This window comes from Sus scrofa, chromosome 4 (assembly GCF_000003025.6).
Source record: "Sus scrofa isolate TJ Tabasco breed Duroc chromosome 4, Sscrofa11.1, whole genome shotgun sequence".
NCBI classification, from domain to species: domain Eukaryota; kingdom Metazoa; phylum Chordata; class Mammalia; order Artiodactyla; family Suidae; genus Sus; species Sus scrofa.
Window position 1 is genome coordinate 33,151,341 of NC_010446.5, and position 20,279 is coordinate 33,171,619.

At 32.7% G+C, this 20,279-nt stretch overlaps 1 protein-coding gene across 1 annotated transcript in view; it reads right to left on the reverse strand.

The window, feature by feature from the left end:
* The window catches only part of RIMS2 (regulating synaptic membrane exocytosis 2), a 613,799-nt gene that overhangs the window by 151,726 nt on the left and 441,794 nt on the right, over nt 1-20,279 (reverse strand). Inside the window, 1 exon segment of the mRNA XM_021090597.1 lies at nt 2,072-2,172. Coding sequence (XP_020946256.1) covers nt 2,072-2,172 — 101 coding nt within the window.

The window sequence follows — 20,279 nt, forward strand, 5'->3', positions numbered from 1 at the left end:
AAAGAATCATTGGTATTGCTTCTAAGGAACTTGTTTTTATTATGTGTAACAATGCAAATCACATGTGTGACCCAGTTTCCCTTTCTGCCTTTGCTCCTTGTTAAGCAAGTTCAGTTAAAATATATGCCCCTCATCTAGCAGGTGTATAGGCTCTCACACTATGCATTTTGTTCACAAGCTTTACTTCTGGCATTATCGTGTTTTGACTTCATTTTCCCTTGATACCTGTTTCTTCACTGATAATAATATTATTACATGTATTATTGTTATTTTTCTTTTTAGGGCCGCACCCATGGCATATGGAAGTTCCCAGGCTAGGGTTTGAATTGGAGCTACAGCTGCTGACCTACACCACAACCACAGCAACATGGGATCCAAGCTGCATTTGCGGCCTGCACCACAGCTCAAGGCAATGCCAGATCCTTTAACCAACTGAGCGAGGCCAGGGATCGAACCCGCATCCTCATGTACACTAGTCAAATCCTTGGGAATCTGGGACTCCCTATATGTATTTTTAAAAATTACTTACATTCCTTCCTGAAGTATAGTGAGACATAAACAAACAAAACAAATTTGTTTTATATTATGTTTATGGAAGCTTTAATATCCTATTTTATCAGGACTTTATTATCTTAGTCTTTGGGTTGTATAAAATAAATAAATGAGAGATTAGAGCATGCCACAAAAGATCAGGTCTATCTATTTAGCCACAGGCAGAAATATTTAAAATGTACTTGGGAGGCATAGATATCATTTCTCATATCAAGCTCAAAAGATTAGACATGTACCTAAAATATTATACCATTACAAAATGATTTTCTATGAATTTCACTGAACCTATTTGAAGTTACTCATGTTTTCATTTTAGGGAAAAATTTTTAAAAGTTTAGAATCTACTAAATAAAGGCTATTTTTTGTTTGTCTTAAATTTACCTTTTTCTGGGTTTTAGGCCTGTGCTATTTCTAGGACAGCAGAATGCTGTGATGAACAATCCTGTATCCACACCAGTCAGTCTTCACGTAATTTAGGGAAGAGACTGGTGATTTGGAAAATGATGGAGATGTACGAATCTCTGCCTCCTCTAGGTCTTCTACTTTGGTGGAGAAACTAAAAACCTATGCTACCTACCACAGATGCATATCCAACATAGTCAGTTAAGCTTTACTTGATAAGTCTATCATTACCAAAGAAGGGGGTATAACTGAGAGAAACTGAAGGTTTAGAACGTAATGGTAAACCAGATTAAAGTATATAAAAATCCAAACTGCTTTTCTCTAATACACAGATACACAGACCACAAATACTACATGACTGCAATGATTAGAGCACATAATAACTAAATGTTACAAATAAGTTTTGCTATTTTCATTCTTTTGTTAAATCTTAAATATGTACATCAGAGCAAAGTCTTTTCATGACTTTGGCTATGAATAAAAAATGAACCTAAAAATGTTTCAAAAATATAAAGACAATGATGGGAAGGACAATGAAATAATGCTTTTTTTTCAACCTCGGTAGACTTCAGTATCTCAATTTATTACCAAAAATATTCTCACCAAAAAAACCTTTCAAACTTCTTCCAACACTTCATGAGTATGTATTCTGTTCCAATAACATGAATGAATCAGATTGGATTAAAATACTCTAAAATAAAAAAATTCTACATGTAAGATGATAAAATTTCTTCCTAAACATTTTTGAGTGTTAAGGCCTTTACAGGTTTTATAAATGAAAAATTCTAAAAAATTTGTTCTCCAGATCATTTATGAGATTCATTTGCTTAATTTCCTATACTATATAATGATTTTTTGTGGGAGAGGGTGAGCATGTCCCCCTACTCTTCTGCCATCTTGCCTCGAATCCTCTATATAATGATTTTTTTTTTAATTAAGGCAAATCTATACCTAAAAGATGGTATATAAACACATTATAAATTTTAGCATTTGTTAATATCACGGGGCCATGGCATTATATGTATGTGTGTGACTAACTGCATCCAGCAGTTTATAAGAATCTAACGGTTTCATATGATTGATTATTTTACAACTTTTAAAAAGAAAAATGTCTTGCCTTTGAATGGTAATCTTGTTCCAGTCTGGAATCTGATCCGGCTACCTGTTTGTATTTGTTAATTTTCATTTGGCGATTTCTCTCCTCTATATCCATAGCACCTATCGAGTAGAAAAAAACCCATAAAATTAATGTTCAGTTCTTATTTCTGAGTCCTACTTACAGGATGTATAAAAGAAAAAAAAATGCTTGGCTGATATATTACCTTCATTCAAGGTAGAACGTACAAATTAAATGCCAAATTATTTTTTAGATTTAAGTATGCAATTTGGTGAATAAAAGCAAGATTATTAAATATGTACAATAATTTAAATATGAGTAAGATGTAAATAAATTTAAACAGAAGACAACAAATCTTCATTAGATGGAAAACACTTTCTGGTAGATGTATGTCCAGGAGAATATATTTTGCCAGCACATAAACATGACGACAGAAATATTATGAATTTTGGCTTATAATTAACTCACCAAGATGATATATTTACTGGTAAAAGACTGTAAGTCTAATATGGTTTTAAATACAATTTTACAATTGCATTTAGAATCATCATGAAATCAGCCCATGTATTAAAGAGGTTGTTCTAGCATATATGTAGATACAGTTATCAAAATATTTTAAACTTGAATTTTATAGAACTAGGATCAAGAAAGAGGTACTTGGAATAATACTCCTGAAAGCATACTATGCCAGTAAAGGCACAAAGTGTTACTGAAATCATTTGGGGAAGAAAAAAAAGAATGTAAAGAGGTGAGAAAGTGAGATGGTAAGCTTATTACAAAATGAGATTAATACTGTCTGTAAGAGGTGCTTCCTCAAAACACATCAACTATAGTATCAAGAGTATTATCTAAGTTCAGTGAGAAATTCTTAGCAAACATGAAAAAATGCTTTAAAATTATATTTATGATTCTTATTAAAATTCCATTTCTTATAAATACACATATATAGAAAAACAAAATCTCAATTGTATGCTATAAATCTACAAACTGGTAAAAATCACTAGAGCTTATAGGCTTAAGTGGGTTTCAATAATAAAATGTTGTCATGTAAATTCATAAACAGTGTAGGTAAGAATGTAAACATATACACACATACCCCTTGCTTAAAGATCACAACTTTAAAAATACAATGAAGACATCTAGACGGAAGTGTGCCTATTCAAAAAATAGGTATTTTAATACTCATCCTGGGAAAAAACCTCACTGTATATTCGATAATATTATTAATAAAACATTTTAAGTAAAAGTTGGTAATTAAAATAAGATACAAAAGGAAGAAGTTTCAAAAAGTAAGAAAATCTTGACTAAAAGTGTATATAGAGTTTAGATTATATGGCCTTTAAGTAAAAGAGCAAATTTAAATCAACTAAGCAATTTGTTTAAGAGTTAAATTTTAATAATAATTTGATTAATTGTTCTGTGCCAAATTATAAAAATGGTGAACAGAAATATCATGTTAATATTAACTGAATGATACACAAAATCATATGCGTTTCTCCATGATACAAATGTGAAAGATAATCAAGTATAAATGTCTGTTACTCTATTAAAAATAATACTGGAATTGTTTGTAGCTCAAGAGATATTCTCAGATAACTGTATTTATTTTCTCCAAGGGCAGGGGAATAAAAAGCCATTCCAGTTTCAAAAAATTATGTGTACTGAAAAATACCAGCTACATTAAGTGTTTGGGAAGTTTCTTCGAAAAAAGTTTCATTTTGATATCATAGTAGCAAAATAGTATTTTAAATATAAATAGCAACAATAGACAAAGATATACATACATATATATATGTACATACATTTCCCAGTATCTATATATATGTATGCATTTCCCAGTATCTGAACTATTTCCTGGACATTAACCTCCTATGATACTACAATACATTTTTCCTAATTACTAGATAGTAATGGCATATATATCGGCAGGAGTTGAGAAACTCTTTCTATCAAAGATCCAACAGTAAATATTTAAAGACTTTCAGACCATGTAGTCTCTGTGGCAACTCTGCCATTGTACTACGAAGGCGGCTATAGACAACATATACATAAATGAATGTGGCTGTATTCCAATAAAACCTTATTTACAAAACAGGCAATGGGCTGGATTTGGACTGTGCGACCCCTGTATTAAAGCATATTGATAATATTGCTATGAAAAGAGCCTTTCTCCTTAGCTATGGTTTAAGATTTTGTAGAATCAGGTTTATGGAACATCATTTATATTTAACAGGTCAATGGGGGAATCTAAGGAAGATATTAATCTGCATTTGCTAAAAGCAAACAAAGATGCAAATAAAGAGAATAGTATAAACATTTAATATGTTATCAAATAATTATAATCTCAAACACACTGTTCATTTCCAGACTCAACCACCAGCTATAGATTGTCCTCAAGTGGAAAAAGGGTTAACAGCCTTAAACAATGAAATCACAAGGGACACCTTAGTGACTGTACAGTAAACAAACTTGGTAAATATTCTTTTAAAAGTCTCATAGGAGTCTAATCCTTAGAAAAAACAGTAACCAGACAGACTCTCTCCAAAACTATCTGACTCTTATGAAGCCTACCATTCCTTTTTGATATTTTTAATCAAATTATTCTCATAAAGAAAACTCCACAACAATATCCTCAGAGAGAAAAGTATCCTATTGCTAAAGAGATCCATTGTAACGGAATCTTCACCAGTAAGTTGATTTTTCTTTGTTGGTCATTCTCTCTAAGGAAAATAACCCAGAACTAATATTTTCAATAACATTATTTTGGTTTCAGCCAATCTCAGTATTTTTCCCCCATAGAATAAAAAACAATTTGGAGGAATCAATACAAACAGAAGAGCTGTTCACTCTCTGGTTGGGGAATAAAAAATGTGATTTCTTAACTTTTTCTTAACTTTGATGCTATACTACACAAAGAAAATACGTTAAAGAGTTAAGGAGACAGGTTTTTGTTCAATCTGCTCTATCTCTTTCAAATTTACATATTCTCATATAAAAGGTTCTGAATATGCTATAATAAAGAATAATCATTTGATCACATATATCTTTACCTCCCCATTATGGGTCATATCTTGCTGAAATAGCCTCAGAAATACATTTTGGGAAATGCAGGCTTATAGGTTTAGAAGGTCATATTCTTATACATGATGACACCATGCTTATTATACAGAAAACATCTTTGGGTTTGATATGATTTTGTAATTTGAGTACACTAAAAAATTAATCATTATATGTTCAAGATTAAAATAAACTATCAAAACATTTTCAAACTACAACAAAAGTAGATTAAGAAGTTAATGCAATAATCAGACTTCCTGGACAAACCCAATACCACAAAGGTTTGCCTACCTTTATACTCATTTATTAAAAAGATAATCTGTTTAAGTGTATTAAATTATCAAAATTCTTTTTGGTATCAGGTAAATTATTAACTAAGCAAACTAAGAAAATATGATTTCTATTTCATTAATATCTTAATAGCATAAGTCAGTTAAGAGGTTTACTTGTTCTTAAACCAATAAACTAATTATTGTGGTTATTTTTAACTTAATGTATCTGAAAAGTTAAAAAATCATATTTATAATGTTGGTACGACAACCAAGTTAAAAAAACTTAAGTTATAGGTGGATTTTGTAATCAGCAATGTAATTGAAAATGGCCAGATTAATGGCAGCAAGACAGTGGCTGCTTAGGTTTCTACAGTTACATTATGAAGATCATCAGTGCAACTTCAGTGATTTCTGTGATGCACTTTGAGCAACAGCAGTTTTAAATTTGCTTTTCCAAACACAAACACACACACACACAGCCACAAAGGTCTGGGGGATCCCAAAACAACTTCACACAACAGACTTCTTTGAAGTTGGACTACAAGTCTGGCAGGAATACAATTCAAAATAAAGCTAAACGGTGAGCAGAATATTCCAGGACTGCTGACTCAGTGACCCATCTTGTGATCTTAACAAAATGTTCAAATCTGGGGATCTTAAGAGGAAAACTCTTTAGGCCAATAGAAGAGCTCAAAGAAAGAACACCAAAATCCTGAAAAAAAATTAGAGAACCTATGATTATACCATCATGGAAGACTAAAATTATTAATCTTAACTAAATCCAGAAACTTCATTGGTTAGTTCTAAATTCTTGTGGCTAATTTAATGATTTTTATTTATTTATTTATTTATTTATTTATTTTTTTTTTGTCTTTTTGCCATTTCTTGGGCCGCTCCTGCGGCATATGGAGGTTACCAGGCAAGGGGTCCAATAGGAGCTGTAGCCACTGGCCTATACCACAGCCACAGCAACGCGGGATCCGAGCCGCGTCTGCGACCTACACCACAGCTCACGGCAATGCAAGATCCTTAACCACTGAGCAAGGGCAGGGATTGAACCCGCAACCTCATGATTCCTAGTCAGATTTGTTAACCACTGTGCCACGACGGGAATTCCCTAATTTAATGATTTTTTAAACATTCTCTCTTCTCCACACCCCATCCTTCTCTTTTTTTTGTCTTCTAACTATATCTAAATACTCGACTTCAGGTTAAAAAAAAATTGTCCTCTAATTGAAATTAAAAAGTTTCACTAAGTGGAGTTCCTGTCGTGGCGCTGTGGTTAACGAATCTGACTAGGAACCATGAGGTTGCGGGTTCGGTCCCTGGCCTTGCTCAGTGGGTTAACGATCCGGCATTGCCCTGAGCTGTGGTGTGGGTTGCAGACACGGCTCGGATCCCACGTTGCTGTGGCTCTGGCGTAGGCTAGTGGCTACAGCTCCGATTCGACCCCTAGCCTAGGAACCTCCATATGCCACAGGAGCGGCCCAAGAAATAGCAAAAAAAAGACACACACAAAAAAAGTTTCACTAAGTGCCTCTTTCATGAGAGTTTCTGATGAAAATAATCACATCTGTAATTCCTTTTTCTTTGATTATTATGTTTTCACAAAACTATGATATGCCTTTAATCAGAGGTTATGAAAATTTTTTTGTTTGTATTTTAAAAAATAATACATGAAGAACTTATGGAATGATCATTAAATATTTGTATTTTATAATTGGATTTATTCTAAATTTTATCCTTTTAAAAATACATGTTAAATTTGATTTGCTCTTAAATTTAAGAATTAAATATATTTGCACAGGGAACTATGTCTAGTCACTTATGATGGAGCATGATAATGTGTGAAAATAAAATGTGTACATGCATGTGTAACTGGGTCACCATGCTGTACAGTAGGAAAAAAAAACTGTATTGGGGAAATAACTATTAAAGAAATAATAAAAATTACTTTAAAATAAATTAAAAAAGAAATATATTTGTGCAATAACAGTGGAAGATTGCCAACAAAATTATCCAAATAACTGATAACAATGTATAGTTGAACAAATAGAGATATAATAAATGTAGCATGAACATAAATCAAAATATTGTCTGATGCTTTTTTTATGGTTGAAGCTAAAGAAGTATGTTATTTACAAGTTAGAAATATATTTCAAAAATTAACTATGTTTTACCAAATCATCAAGGAAAGGAAAAAAATTACTTTCAATAACTGTCCCACTGAATCCTAGTTTACAAACTTTTCTTCTACGAAAATACAAACTATGTGGAAGAGGCAAAACAAAAGATTACAGACAATAGTGATTACAATGGCAGAAATCCAAATAAACAAAGTTAAAAAGGTCAAATTCATGTACTCTTTAAATGCTACAATCACCACTTAAGGATATATCAAATTAAGTGCAATAGGGAAAAAGGTATAATCACTGTATGCAGCTATTTGCTCACTTTAAATAACAATTACACAAGAAAAGGCTTTGCTATTTGTGTTATTTTCTAGATTCAGTAGGATAGACTATAAAAACAAGGTATTCATGTTTTTCAATAGTCAGAGGAATAAGAACAAAAATTGCTAAAGTGACTCATGACAAAAATAAGAATATGTACTACTTTGTCATGTTATAATCTTATTTTCAAAGGCAGTGCAATTCAAAATGAAAATATTCTTTGATTTTTATTGAATATTTTTATTGTTCTTTCAATAATTTAATAAATTAAAAAACTTATTTTTCAGATTGACAGTAATATACTAACTGTTGACAAAAAATTAACGGTCATTTATATGAACAGTTTCCAAAGTACCTGATGTACAAAGATAACAAGCAAATTACTTAAAAGTAAAAAATTATTTGGTACTGTGTCCAAAAAGGCTTTACAATAGTCATATTTTTGAACTTGAAATTTTACCTCCCAGGTTCTTTTCTAAAGAAAGAAATCAATGTGCCAAGATGTACGTACATATTTATTGCATCACTGTTTGGTAATTGTAAAGGCCAAGGAAAAGAAAGCTAGGGAAAAGAAACTCCAAAATATAGGATTAGTTAACTACATTTATGGTATATGTTCAGAATATTGTGCATCCACAAAAAATGATGAGTGTAGAATGTGCATTCATATATATAAATTATATAAAATAAATATACTGCAATTAATAATTATAAAACATTAAACGATGGATATGGTACTACAGTTTGTAATTTTAAAAACCATATATATTTATAAAAATATATATGCACATAATTGATACAAAAGTCAAAGAGAGGAATGAAAAAGATTTAAGATTTACATACCAGAGCAGTTATCAGCTATGACTGGCTATTAGAAGTCATACTTAGTTTTTGGCTTTCGACTTGGGATAATATATAGTTTATAAAGTGTCCAAAAGACTATAATTTACACAGAAAAAAGCTATCTAATAAAACACAAAATATAATGTTTATGTGAACAAGGACAAATTATACTGCATGAAAACCTTATATTTTTGTCATGATTTGATAAAAATGCTTTGGAAATAAATGTTAAATATTATTAAAAACGCAAATGTGCACTAATTCATTATCTAACTTAGTGACATGTATTAAATAAAAGCATGTGGTCATACTGATTTAAAGTGTTACATAATAAGAAATACTTCCAATGCAATAAAGTACAGATATTTCCAATTTTTATGAATATTAATACCAAAAGTGATCTGGCATGTTTTAATAATTTCCATATTAGTTTTTTTCAACTGTAGGACCTAAGAAACTAAGCAAAAAAAATTTTAGAGGTTACTTTAAAATTATTTCTCACAATCACTTGCCTATAATTAATTTTCTCATATTTTTAAGACTAAAACTGTATTATATATGAGAACATCATGATAAGTACATGATGTTAGTTAAACTGTTAAAACCTAGGTAAGGCGTAGAATAACACGTATTAGAACAAGTTAAATTGAGAAGAATTATGGAAATAAATACTGTGAAAAAATTATAATTTATATAACAAATTATTTTGCATTAGTACTGGGGGAAATAGAAGCATTTTCTTTTAAAGTGTAAACAAACTTAGTCTTAACTGTGCAATGAAGATACATGAGTTTTGAGAAGTAGTTATTTTCAAATCAATCAATTTGGAGGAATTTTCTACTGTGGTCACTAGGAAATAACACGTTTGGAATGAAAGGAAATATGATTTGATTTTGCTTTTATGGTCACTTATAAATTGGACCTTGCTCCCAGAAATGTAGGAAAACTGAACATCATAGACATCTAAGTGAAATATGGAATTAAATGAAACATAAGAGTTATAGAAACTTATAAAAGTGTTGTCCTACTTTGAGGCTCATAGTTATGGGCTATATAGTCTTTTGAATTATGTTCTAAACCATAATGATCTAATTTAGATGTTTAGGTTACCTGTTACTCTGTGTATCTGTATGCTCTTTCTCTATTAACTTTCTGCTAATTCATTAAATGATACTTCAAAGGAGATGCTATAGATCCATTTCATAGACTCCTTTCACTACAGTCAAAAGAAAGTGATAGTTAAAAAACTACTTTGGGGCATCAGTTATAAGGAGTGATCTAGTGATTTCAGGAGACTACGTCCATTTTTGACTTCTAAGTGAACAGACTTACTGAGATTTTACTATTCAGAGGATTTGAACTTTAGAATTATTTTAAGTTTCAACATGTAAAATCAGGATGTACTTGGGGCCACGGTGGAAGATCAGCTTTTTGTCCATGGAGAGTGCAGCGGAGGTAATCATTAGAGAGTTGATAGGTCTTGGGAATGCTCAGATTTAGGGTAATGAATATATTTACGATATAGAGGATTGAAGAAAATCTTTAAAATAGCTCTGGTTTAAAAGAGTCAAAACTTGGGTTCAAGTTTTCATTTCAGAAGTCCTGTAATTCATTCTATCTTTCTGGGCATAAAATTCATCATCTGTGAAATGAATACTTTTCAACAAGACACTCTTTATGATTTTTCTGCTATATAACACTTTGGTAGGTTAATTGTGAAGCAAAATGATGTTTAAGTATTTGCTTTTTATATTGTAATACCTATTTCATCAATATAGACAATTTAAAATGTTTTAGAAATGCTTACTGCTTACCCAGGTATTGCATTCATTAAAATATCCTTCACAGAATGTGTGTGTGTGTGTGTGTGTGTGTGTGTGTGTGTGTGTGTGTGTGTGTGATGTATACAGAGGAAGGGAGAGGAATGCTATGAAGAAAGAAGGGAGGGACAGAGAAAGGCAAAGAAAGAGGGAGGGAGGAGAGAGAAGGAGGAAGAGAGAATTGTAAAGCTCATTAAGCCAGCAATTTTGCCCAGCACAAAAATCATACAGGAAATCTAATTTTAGAAGCATCTTTTAGATTAGCTAAAGTGTAAGTGTTTTACCTATACACACTTTTTGCCCAGTATACAGTGTCATGTTTAGGAGAAAATGCAACCTTCTAATAACTTAGTATTTTGAACTTGTCAGTTACAATTCCTACCCCTTTGAAAAAAGATATACTTTGTGTGTGTGTGTGTGTGTGTGTGTGTGTGTCTTTTAGGGCCACACCCGCGGCATATGGAGGTTCCCAGGCTCGGGGTCCAATGGGAACTGTAGCACCTGGCCTACACCACAGCCACAGCAACGAGGAATCCCAGCCGTGTCTGCGACCTACACCACAGCTCACGGCAACGCCTGATCCTTAACCCACTGAGCAAGGCCAGGGATTGAACCCACGTCCTCATGGATGTTAGTCAGGGTCGCTAACTGCTGAGCCACGACGGGAACTCCCTAAAAGTTACATACTTTTGAGGATAAGCTAAATTTTAAAATCAAAGTGTCACAGAGAAGGAATGCAATGATTATAATTGTTTCTAAGAAAAAGTGTAATAAGCATTGATAAAAGATAAAAACTAGTCAGATTCATCAGGTTGATAAATGAGTCCTTATACATGTTAAGCACTTCAGAATGTTCTAATTTTTTCCCAATGGCTGAAATCTACATTAAGGAAAAGACCATCCATAGAATAGCACATATTATTGCCCTGTGTATGTCTTATCTCCACCTTATTGTGTTTTAGTAGGACATAATTATCACAGACCACTGTGTTCCACACATATCCTTAAAACATACTTCAGCTACATCCACTATTACATGTATCAAAAGATTGCATAGGAGGTTTGAAAGCACCATAATAAATATAAATGAATCCTCACATTGTTTGGAAACATAAATAGAAATGTAAATATACTTAGAAATGTTGACAATATTAACTTAAAATTTAAAAAAATCCATCTTATAAGAAATAAGACCAATGCTGGAAATGAGATCCATATAATTTTTCTTATTTATATTAGTATGTAAATTAATAACTAAATCTATATATTCCCTTGACTAAAATATTTAGTTATGTTGATTTTAAATAATCCTCATGCTTGGACATAAAGCTGTATTTCTTTCTCCAAATATACAAATAATGATTATTATTGGTAAGTGGCACAAGAATGACTATGCAGAGTCTTATTGTCATATAATATATACAAACACTCCCTCAGAATTCAAAGGACTGCCTCTTGAATGTTTCACGAATAGGGACAATTTACAAAATGTTCCTGTTTAATACTGAGAAGAAAGAGCAACAAAAGTTAGATGACATAATGCTCAGAGAAAGAAAGATGAGGATTAGATATAAAGGTATCAGAAGCGACTAGCCTAAGCTAGTGCCAGAACAGAATTTCATTCAACTTTCTAAATACCCACATGGTAATACTAGTTTCACTGAGGATCCTAAAAAAACCCTGCAAACTGGATTGAGATGGTCTCCACTGACATTAGATTTCCCTTCCTGAATTCCTTGCTTCCTGCTCTCCTCTTCCTAGACCTCTATTACTGTCCTTTCATGCTGTTCTCTGAATAATGTCCCCCCTGCATCCTCCACCCGTCACAGGTAGAGCCCCATTTCCTAAGGTTAAGGGCATGGATTCTGGCACCAAATCTGATTTTTTCGGTTTAAATTCCAGCTTCAAGTGACTGGAGTAAATTATTTAACCGATCTGTATTTTAATTTTTCAATTTGAAAACCTAGAAGTAAAAACAGGACCTACAACAAGCAGAAAACTCACTTATTGGATTAAAATAATTTATACCTAGTCACTTAAAATTATTTAAAATGTTAACTGCATTTTATCTTTTTAGGGCCACACCTGTGGCATATGGGAGTTCCCAGGCTAGGGGTCTTATCAGAGCTGCAGCTGCCAGCCTGCACCACAGCCACAGCAACACCAGACCTGAGCTGTGTCTGTGACTTATATCACAGCTCATGGCAAACAGCTCATGGCAACTGGATCCTTTAATGTACTGAGTGAGGCCAGGGATTGAATCTGTATCCTCACAGATACCAGTCAGATTCTTAACCCGCTGAGCCACAACAGGAACAGCATTTTAAAGAAGGATTTATTAACCCAAAGAAATTTCTGATTGAGGAAATGTAAGGTTAAAAGTGGTTTTGATCACTGAGTCCTAGTTCTGTAACTACTCCAAACAAAAACCCTCCCAATCCTCTTGTCTGAGTTAGTCCTTATACTGGGTCTCACAAGAGTAAAATTTATAATATGCAGAATGAACTTCTTAGTCATCAATTACTCATCACCATTTCAAGTTTGGTAAGTGGGACCCACTCTATCTAGTAAAAAACAACGGATTTTTACATGACACGAGCATGCTTGCACAAGTGAACTTTACATATTTGAGCTATATATAAATTTAGAATACCCAAATGTAGAGAGCTTCTTACTTTATCTCCAAGATTGAATCAAGTACAATATGTTAGTTGGTTAATGCTGGTTCCCTTTTATTTCATGGTGACTTCACTCCAAGAAGAACTTCATCACTAGCTGAGGGAAGTCTGATAATGTGAAACTTAAGTCTCAAAGGTTACCCCCAATGTCATATTTGCCAAATTCAGTGATCATTCCTCAGCACAATTCTACTGGCCCTCACTGCAACAACTGATTTAATTACTACGCTATCCTTGATATTCTGTCCATATATTGTTTGGTTCCACACTTTTCTGACACTCCTTCTTCATTTCACTCTTTACCAGACTATTTTGTTGTTCATCTTCCTCAGCTCATCTTTCAAATAATGCATTTCCTAAAGTGTTGTTATTAACTTTCTTTTTATTCTATCTCTGGGTGATCTTGTCTAAATCCATAGCTTCAACTGTCACTTCAGTGACAGAGGTTCCTACCTTTCCTGTAACTCTAAGACTCACATTGCCGGTTGCCTCCTAGCTATCCCTGTCAGCACCTAAAATCTCCATCAGCACCTCAAACTCAGGTTGTCCAAAACAAGTTAAACATCACTTCTCATGTCTGTTCTTCCTTTGGTTATCAGTGAATACCCAACATACTCAGAATTAATTTCTTTGTTAACTGTATAGCTTGGTTTTTTTTCTTTCTTAGTCAACTGACTACTGCTTTAGACTCAAAACTTTAGTCCTTCCTTGGTTTCCTAGCTCATCCACTGCAGACACCTCTCTGAAGCTGTAGGGCAATCCCACCCATTATCATGCCCTATTTTGGGAGGGGACCTGGCTCTTAATTGCTTGAGATGTGTTAAATAAATTTTTCTATTAGCATGTACTTAGTACTATTTGGGTAATATATTAAAACTCATTTAAATTTTTTAATAAATTTTAAAGTCAGATTTATTGAGGCATAATTTACAAAAATTAAATTTACAGACAAAGGTCAAACACATTTGATAAGTATATATTGTCATTCAACTTTACTACAACCAAGCAATAGACTATGTCTGTCACCCTAAAAAGTTCCCTGGTGCTGATTTGTTGTCAATTCTCTCCAGGAGCCTAGATAACCACTTACCAGATTTCAGTCTAGCTTTTAATTTTTCTTCAGTAATGTTTTGAGGCTAAAAATTTCCCTGATCAAGACAAAGAAAATAAAATATAACAAAACTTTAAAAACACGCATTTAAAATCTTGTGTTCTAGAACTTGGTATTAAAGTTCTGGCACAATTAAGTTCTTAACAATAATAGCAATACTCTGTCCTTGCCAGGAATTACACTAAGAGTTTTACATGTGTTATAATTATCTCAATCAGCTGTTTGTGATAGGACTTATTGTTTTCTCAGCTTTATTTATTAGAAAATTGGTACAAAGTCATGTAACTAGCAGGCTGATTCTGCTCTGTTCTTGAATGATCTGAAATATTTAGTCATGAAATGACTTTCTTTCCCCACCGCCCTCTTCACACACATCACTCTCAACACTTGTTTAATTCTTTTCTCTTTTCTCAATGTTCTTCCTTTTAACACTTCTTCCTTTCTCTTTTCTAGCCGCATATCCTCTTTGGCTAATTTTTAAAAAACTCTTCTTTCATTTATTTCCCTATGAGTCCAACCTTAGACTGTGATATAGTCATTTTCATCTGTAATCTTCTTTTTAGAAGAAGATCTAAATCTTTTTAAAGATTCCTTGTGATTCTCATTTCTATACTTCGAATTGGCCTATCAACCTCCTGCACACTCTGCATGACCTTATTATCTATGACTAGGTTCTCCCATTAGTTGTGACATGTAATTAATTAATCCAATATCATTTTGCTTGTAATTAAACTTCACCTTTCCCATTATTAGTTCCCTTACTCATGCCTACCCTCACATCCCATACCTCATCCCCTCAAGCCTTCATGCAGACTTATAAAAAGAAACTATAATCTGTCAAGCAACACTCTTCTCCTCAGTTAAATTATTACCTAATTTAAATCCCTTGGAAATTATCTCCAATATACTCATGCCAATTTACCTTCTGTATGAAACCTACTATTTTTCACACCAACTTTCATACTACAATATTTTTATAGATATTAAAATAAAGAACTTTAAATTAGCAAAGAGGAAGAAAGTGACCTGAAAGCAGTCATGACTTATTTTTACCATGGTTTAAGGATATTTAGTAACTATTGTATATATGTTATATTTACCAAATAATTTACTAACTTGAATTAATAATATGTACTTTTTCCTTTCAACTGAAATAATTTTTAAAATATATTTAAATCATAGCTACTATCCAGAGCTTACTTCATTCATCTGCCTGTAAATCTTAAATATTTAAAAGGCTCATCTGCCACTGACACTTAATGCCTTTTCAGAAAAAAATTTTATGACAAAAATAATCCTTCTCTTCTGAAATTTAAATGACCTTAACTTATCTTTTGTTTACTGATCTTAATTATATATATATATATATATCTTCTGGCTCCTTTATATAAATGGTTTCTTCTTATTCTTCTGGTTTAGTTCAAATATCACTTCTTTAGCCAGACTTCTTGGATCACCCCATCTAAAATAACTCTTTCCAGCCCCCGAAAGAACATTTCTAACACCTTGAAATTAATTCAATGAAACTATTTCTGACTTCAGGCCTTCAAAACTGTAAGACAATTAATCTGTGTGGTTTTAAGCCAAAAACAAAACAAAACTCTTTCCCCATCCCAGTCACACTAGGTTACCTAAGGGTTTTCAATAGCACTTATAACTTTCTAAACTCATCTTATTTAGTGGCTATTAACTCTCTCTAAAAATACAATTTTCACAATGGGAGAGAAATATGTATATATAATATATATTCCCAGTTCCCACTGTGGCTCAGCACAGTGAACCCAACTAGTATGCATGAGGATGTTGGTTCGATCCCTGGCCTCGCTCATTGGGTTAAGGATCCAGCATTGCCGTGAGCTGCTGTATAGGTTGAAGACACGACTTGGATCTGGCATTGCTGTGGTTGGGGTGTAGGCCAGCAGCTGCAGCTCCAATTCGACCCCTAGTATGGGAACTTCCATATGCCATGGGTGCAAACTGAAAAAGAAAAAAAAAAAAGGAAAAAAAATATAAAATATCCTTTTGGCCATTAGCCAGATGCTTTCTGAGAAATTTCTCTAATCTTTAAAACAATCCTTTAATCCCACATGAGATAAAGTGGTATAGGTCACAGACATAGTTGTTTATTTTTCTTTTTTGGCACTTATTTGCTTACTTTTGAAATGAAAATTTTTTTTCATTTTGACTGGTCATTTTTTTTTTATTCTTCTGTTGATTTAAATTATATGTGCGTGAAAACACACACACACAAATTATCAACTCTCTCTTTTACTAATGAGTAAACTGGAACTTAGGGAAATTAGGATGTCTAAGCATAGCCTTCAAATCTCATACTTTACCACTGAACCAACATGCTTCCTTAATATGGCAACAGCAGACAAAGCATTACTTCTTTTATTGTTCTTTAAAGGAAGCATGATATTTGTTTTTGAAAAAAAAATCTAAAATAAGTATTTTGTCTTATTTCTGACGCTACAAACAATTAAACTAGTTAGTAAGTACAGTCCAATGCCCAGTTCTACTATTAATATTTTTCTATTTTTATTTTTATTTTATTTTATTTTTTGCTTTTTAGGGCTGTACCCATGGCATATGGAGATTCCCAGTCTAGGGGCTGAATCACAGCTACAGCTGCCAGCCACAGCCATAGCCACGCCAGATCTGAGCCATGTTTGTGACCTACACCACAGCTCACAGCAATGCTGGATCCTTAACCCATGAGTGAGGCCAGGGATAGAGCCCGTAACCTCATGGTTCCTAGTCGGATGTGTTTCTGCTGCACCACACTGGGAACTCCTCTCTATTTTTTTGCATTTAATATTATCTGAACTCTTTACTTGTTCATTGTTTATATACCTTATTGACATATTAAAATTAGTTTCAAAGGCTGACTGCAAAATCCATATTTTGCTAATAACAAATAAATCATAAGAGCTAAATAAGCTTTCTGAAAAAGCAACCTTTGGTATAATTTAGCAAGTAATAATTTAAAAAAACTACCATTTTTTGATTATCTAGTATGGATAAAGCTCCGTGAAAAGTTCTTCAAAGGTTTTTCTACTTTCAAATTACCAAAAATAAATAATTGTTTATAATTTGTATGTCAAATTATTAAATTAAATGGTTGCATATATATCATAATTTATTTATCCATCCCCCCCACTACTTACTATTTATGGTAGAATTCTTTTCATTGCTACAAATAATGTTTTTGTGAAACTTTTGTACCTATATTTTTATCTGAATCTCTATTTCTACCAGGTCAAAAATCTGTGAATATTTTTAAGACTCTTGGTTTATACCGAAAAATTGCTTTAAAAAAATGGTTGATACTAAATTATACTGTCACTCTTTTTCCTAGCATTAAAATGTTTTTTAAGGAGATAAAACATAGCATCTCATTGATTTAAAAAGTCATCTATTTGGTTATGATTGAAAACATAGTTTTATGTTTTTACTGACCACTGAATTTATGGTTTAGTGAAATATCTTTGTCTTTTGCTCACTTTCCATTAGAGTTTTATGGAACATAATTTATTCATCATAATAATTTGGGTGAGGTCACTCTTAATTCTCTGGGTTGCTGCAAATATGTTTCCCAATTTGTTCTTTGCCTTTTAATTTGTTTATGCTGATTCTGATATTCTGAAATTTATTCCTGTCACACTGTTGTCAAATTTCTCTTTTTACATTTCTTTAATTGCTTTTATTCTTAGAAAGGCTTTCTCTTTCCAGGGAAAGGCTCTTTTATGCTTTTATTAAACATAATTAACTCAACCTCACTGGAGTTCATTTTGTTTAATAGTAAGTATAGCAAGCAGCCCAAAGTCACATCCCTAGCAGGTGACAGACACTTGAATTAGAATTCACACCTTCATGGTTTCAATGTTCTTGCTATTTCCATCCAACTCCATTGCCTGAGAAATGATAAAGTTCACTTTTGACGTAGCAGTCCTGATGCACAAGTCTGTATGACAACTAACTCCTAAACCAGTAGCCACAAACTAGTAATTTTTTTTCTTTTTTTCTTTTTCCTCTTTAATGGCTGCACCTGTGGCATATGGAAGTTCTCAGGCTAGGGCTCGAATCAGAGCTGCAGTTGAGGCCTGCACCACAGCCACAGCAATTCTGGATCTGCGCTGCATCTGCGACTCATGCTACAGCTTGTGGTAATGCTGGATCCTTAATTCATTGAGCGAGGCCAGGGATCAAACCCGCATCCTCACAGAGACAATGTTGGGTCCTTAACTCACTGAGCTACAATGGGAACTCCCAAACTAGTATATTTGTAATGCGCATAACAAGATGAATTAACTCTATCATTCTATCATATTATAGAAAAGTGTCTACACATCAAACAGCGTGGCCATCAGTACAGCTGATGCAAATTAAAAAATGGTTTTAAATGTGTTTTCTACAATAATAAAATAATAGTTTCACTTTCATAGTGCTTACTATGTACCAGATACTGTTTTTAGGTGCTTTATATGTTATATTACATTATATATTTATTATTATTACATATTGTATATATTGTTATATTACATTATATATTGTTACATTACATATTAACTGATTTCATCCTTTCAAAAGCACTTTGAGGTAGCAGTATTATTATTTCATTTTATAGATGAAGAATCCGAGGCGAGTAAGCAACTCTCTCAGGGTGAAAAGCAAGTAAGTGCTCAGACTGATCAGGCTCTAATACTGCTTCTCAGACTCCTTCTTATAGGTACAATATTTCCTCCAATAGCTGAGAATTTTAGGAAAGAGAGTTAAAGTGGACAGTTGGCCTAGGTAAAACTGAATGTCATAGCATCAATGTGCATGAATAATATTTTGAGAATTTAGCAGTAAAATCTTAAATTCATGATAAAGTTCTTACAGCAGATGGAATTTTATATCTATAAAAAATAAAAAAACAGCACATTCTATACCCTCATTTTAAATATGAGACAGCTGAAACCAAAAGACATTAAATTACATGTCTAGAATCATATTTCAGTAGCAAGACTAGGGCTAAAACTAGAGCTCTTAACTCCTAATGATTTTTCCAATTTCCTCCATGTCACCCACTCAAAGAAGAAACGCTCAAGACCATGTTTATTCCATGTGTGGGTGTTTCTATTATTTCAAGTTCTAAGAACTTTCCTGACTCACTTCTCTTATACTTGAGTATTTATAAGCTTTAGAAAATTAAGTTTAGGTGGTATACTTTATCAATAGTAGCTTTCACATATATGTGTGATATGTTTTTATATATATGCACATACACAGATTTCATTTTAGACTCTTTTGGTTAAAATATCACCATATTACTTAATAAAATGTTAAGCTTAAAATTATATAAAATATTTCTGTAAGCCATGGTGTCTCTTGTAACATCTAAGCAATCTAGTACAGTAATGAAATAGAGTTGACACCATGTGCCTCCTTATAAACTGAGTGATTTACATTTTCTGGTAAGACTTCAGTGTACAAGAATTATGGTTTTCATGACTGAGCAATTGTGAGTACCTGTGTCTTAGACTTTTGTTAATAATATTAGGTCCATTAAATATAGGATGTAATCAAGCATAGAGACTATAAAATGGATAGAATATGTAATGAGAAGACTAGTAATAAATCAATAATTGAATGTCCATAGACAGAAGAATGGATTAAGAAGATGTGGTATATATACACAATGGAATACTACTCAGCCATAAAAAAGAACACAATAATGCCATTTGCAGCAACATGGATGGAACTAGAGATGCTCATACAAAGTGAAGTAAGTCAGAAAGAGAAAGTCAAATACCATATGATATCACTTATATCTGGAATTTAATATATGGCACAAATGAACCTTTCCACAGAAAAGAAACTCATGGACTTGGAGTCTGGGGTTAACAGATGCAAACTACTGCATTTGGAGTGGATAAGCAATGAGATCCTGCTGTAGAGCACAGCGAACATGATGGAGGATAATGTG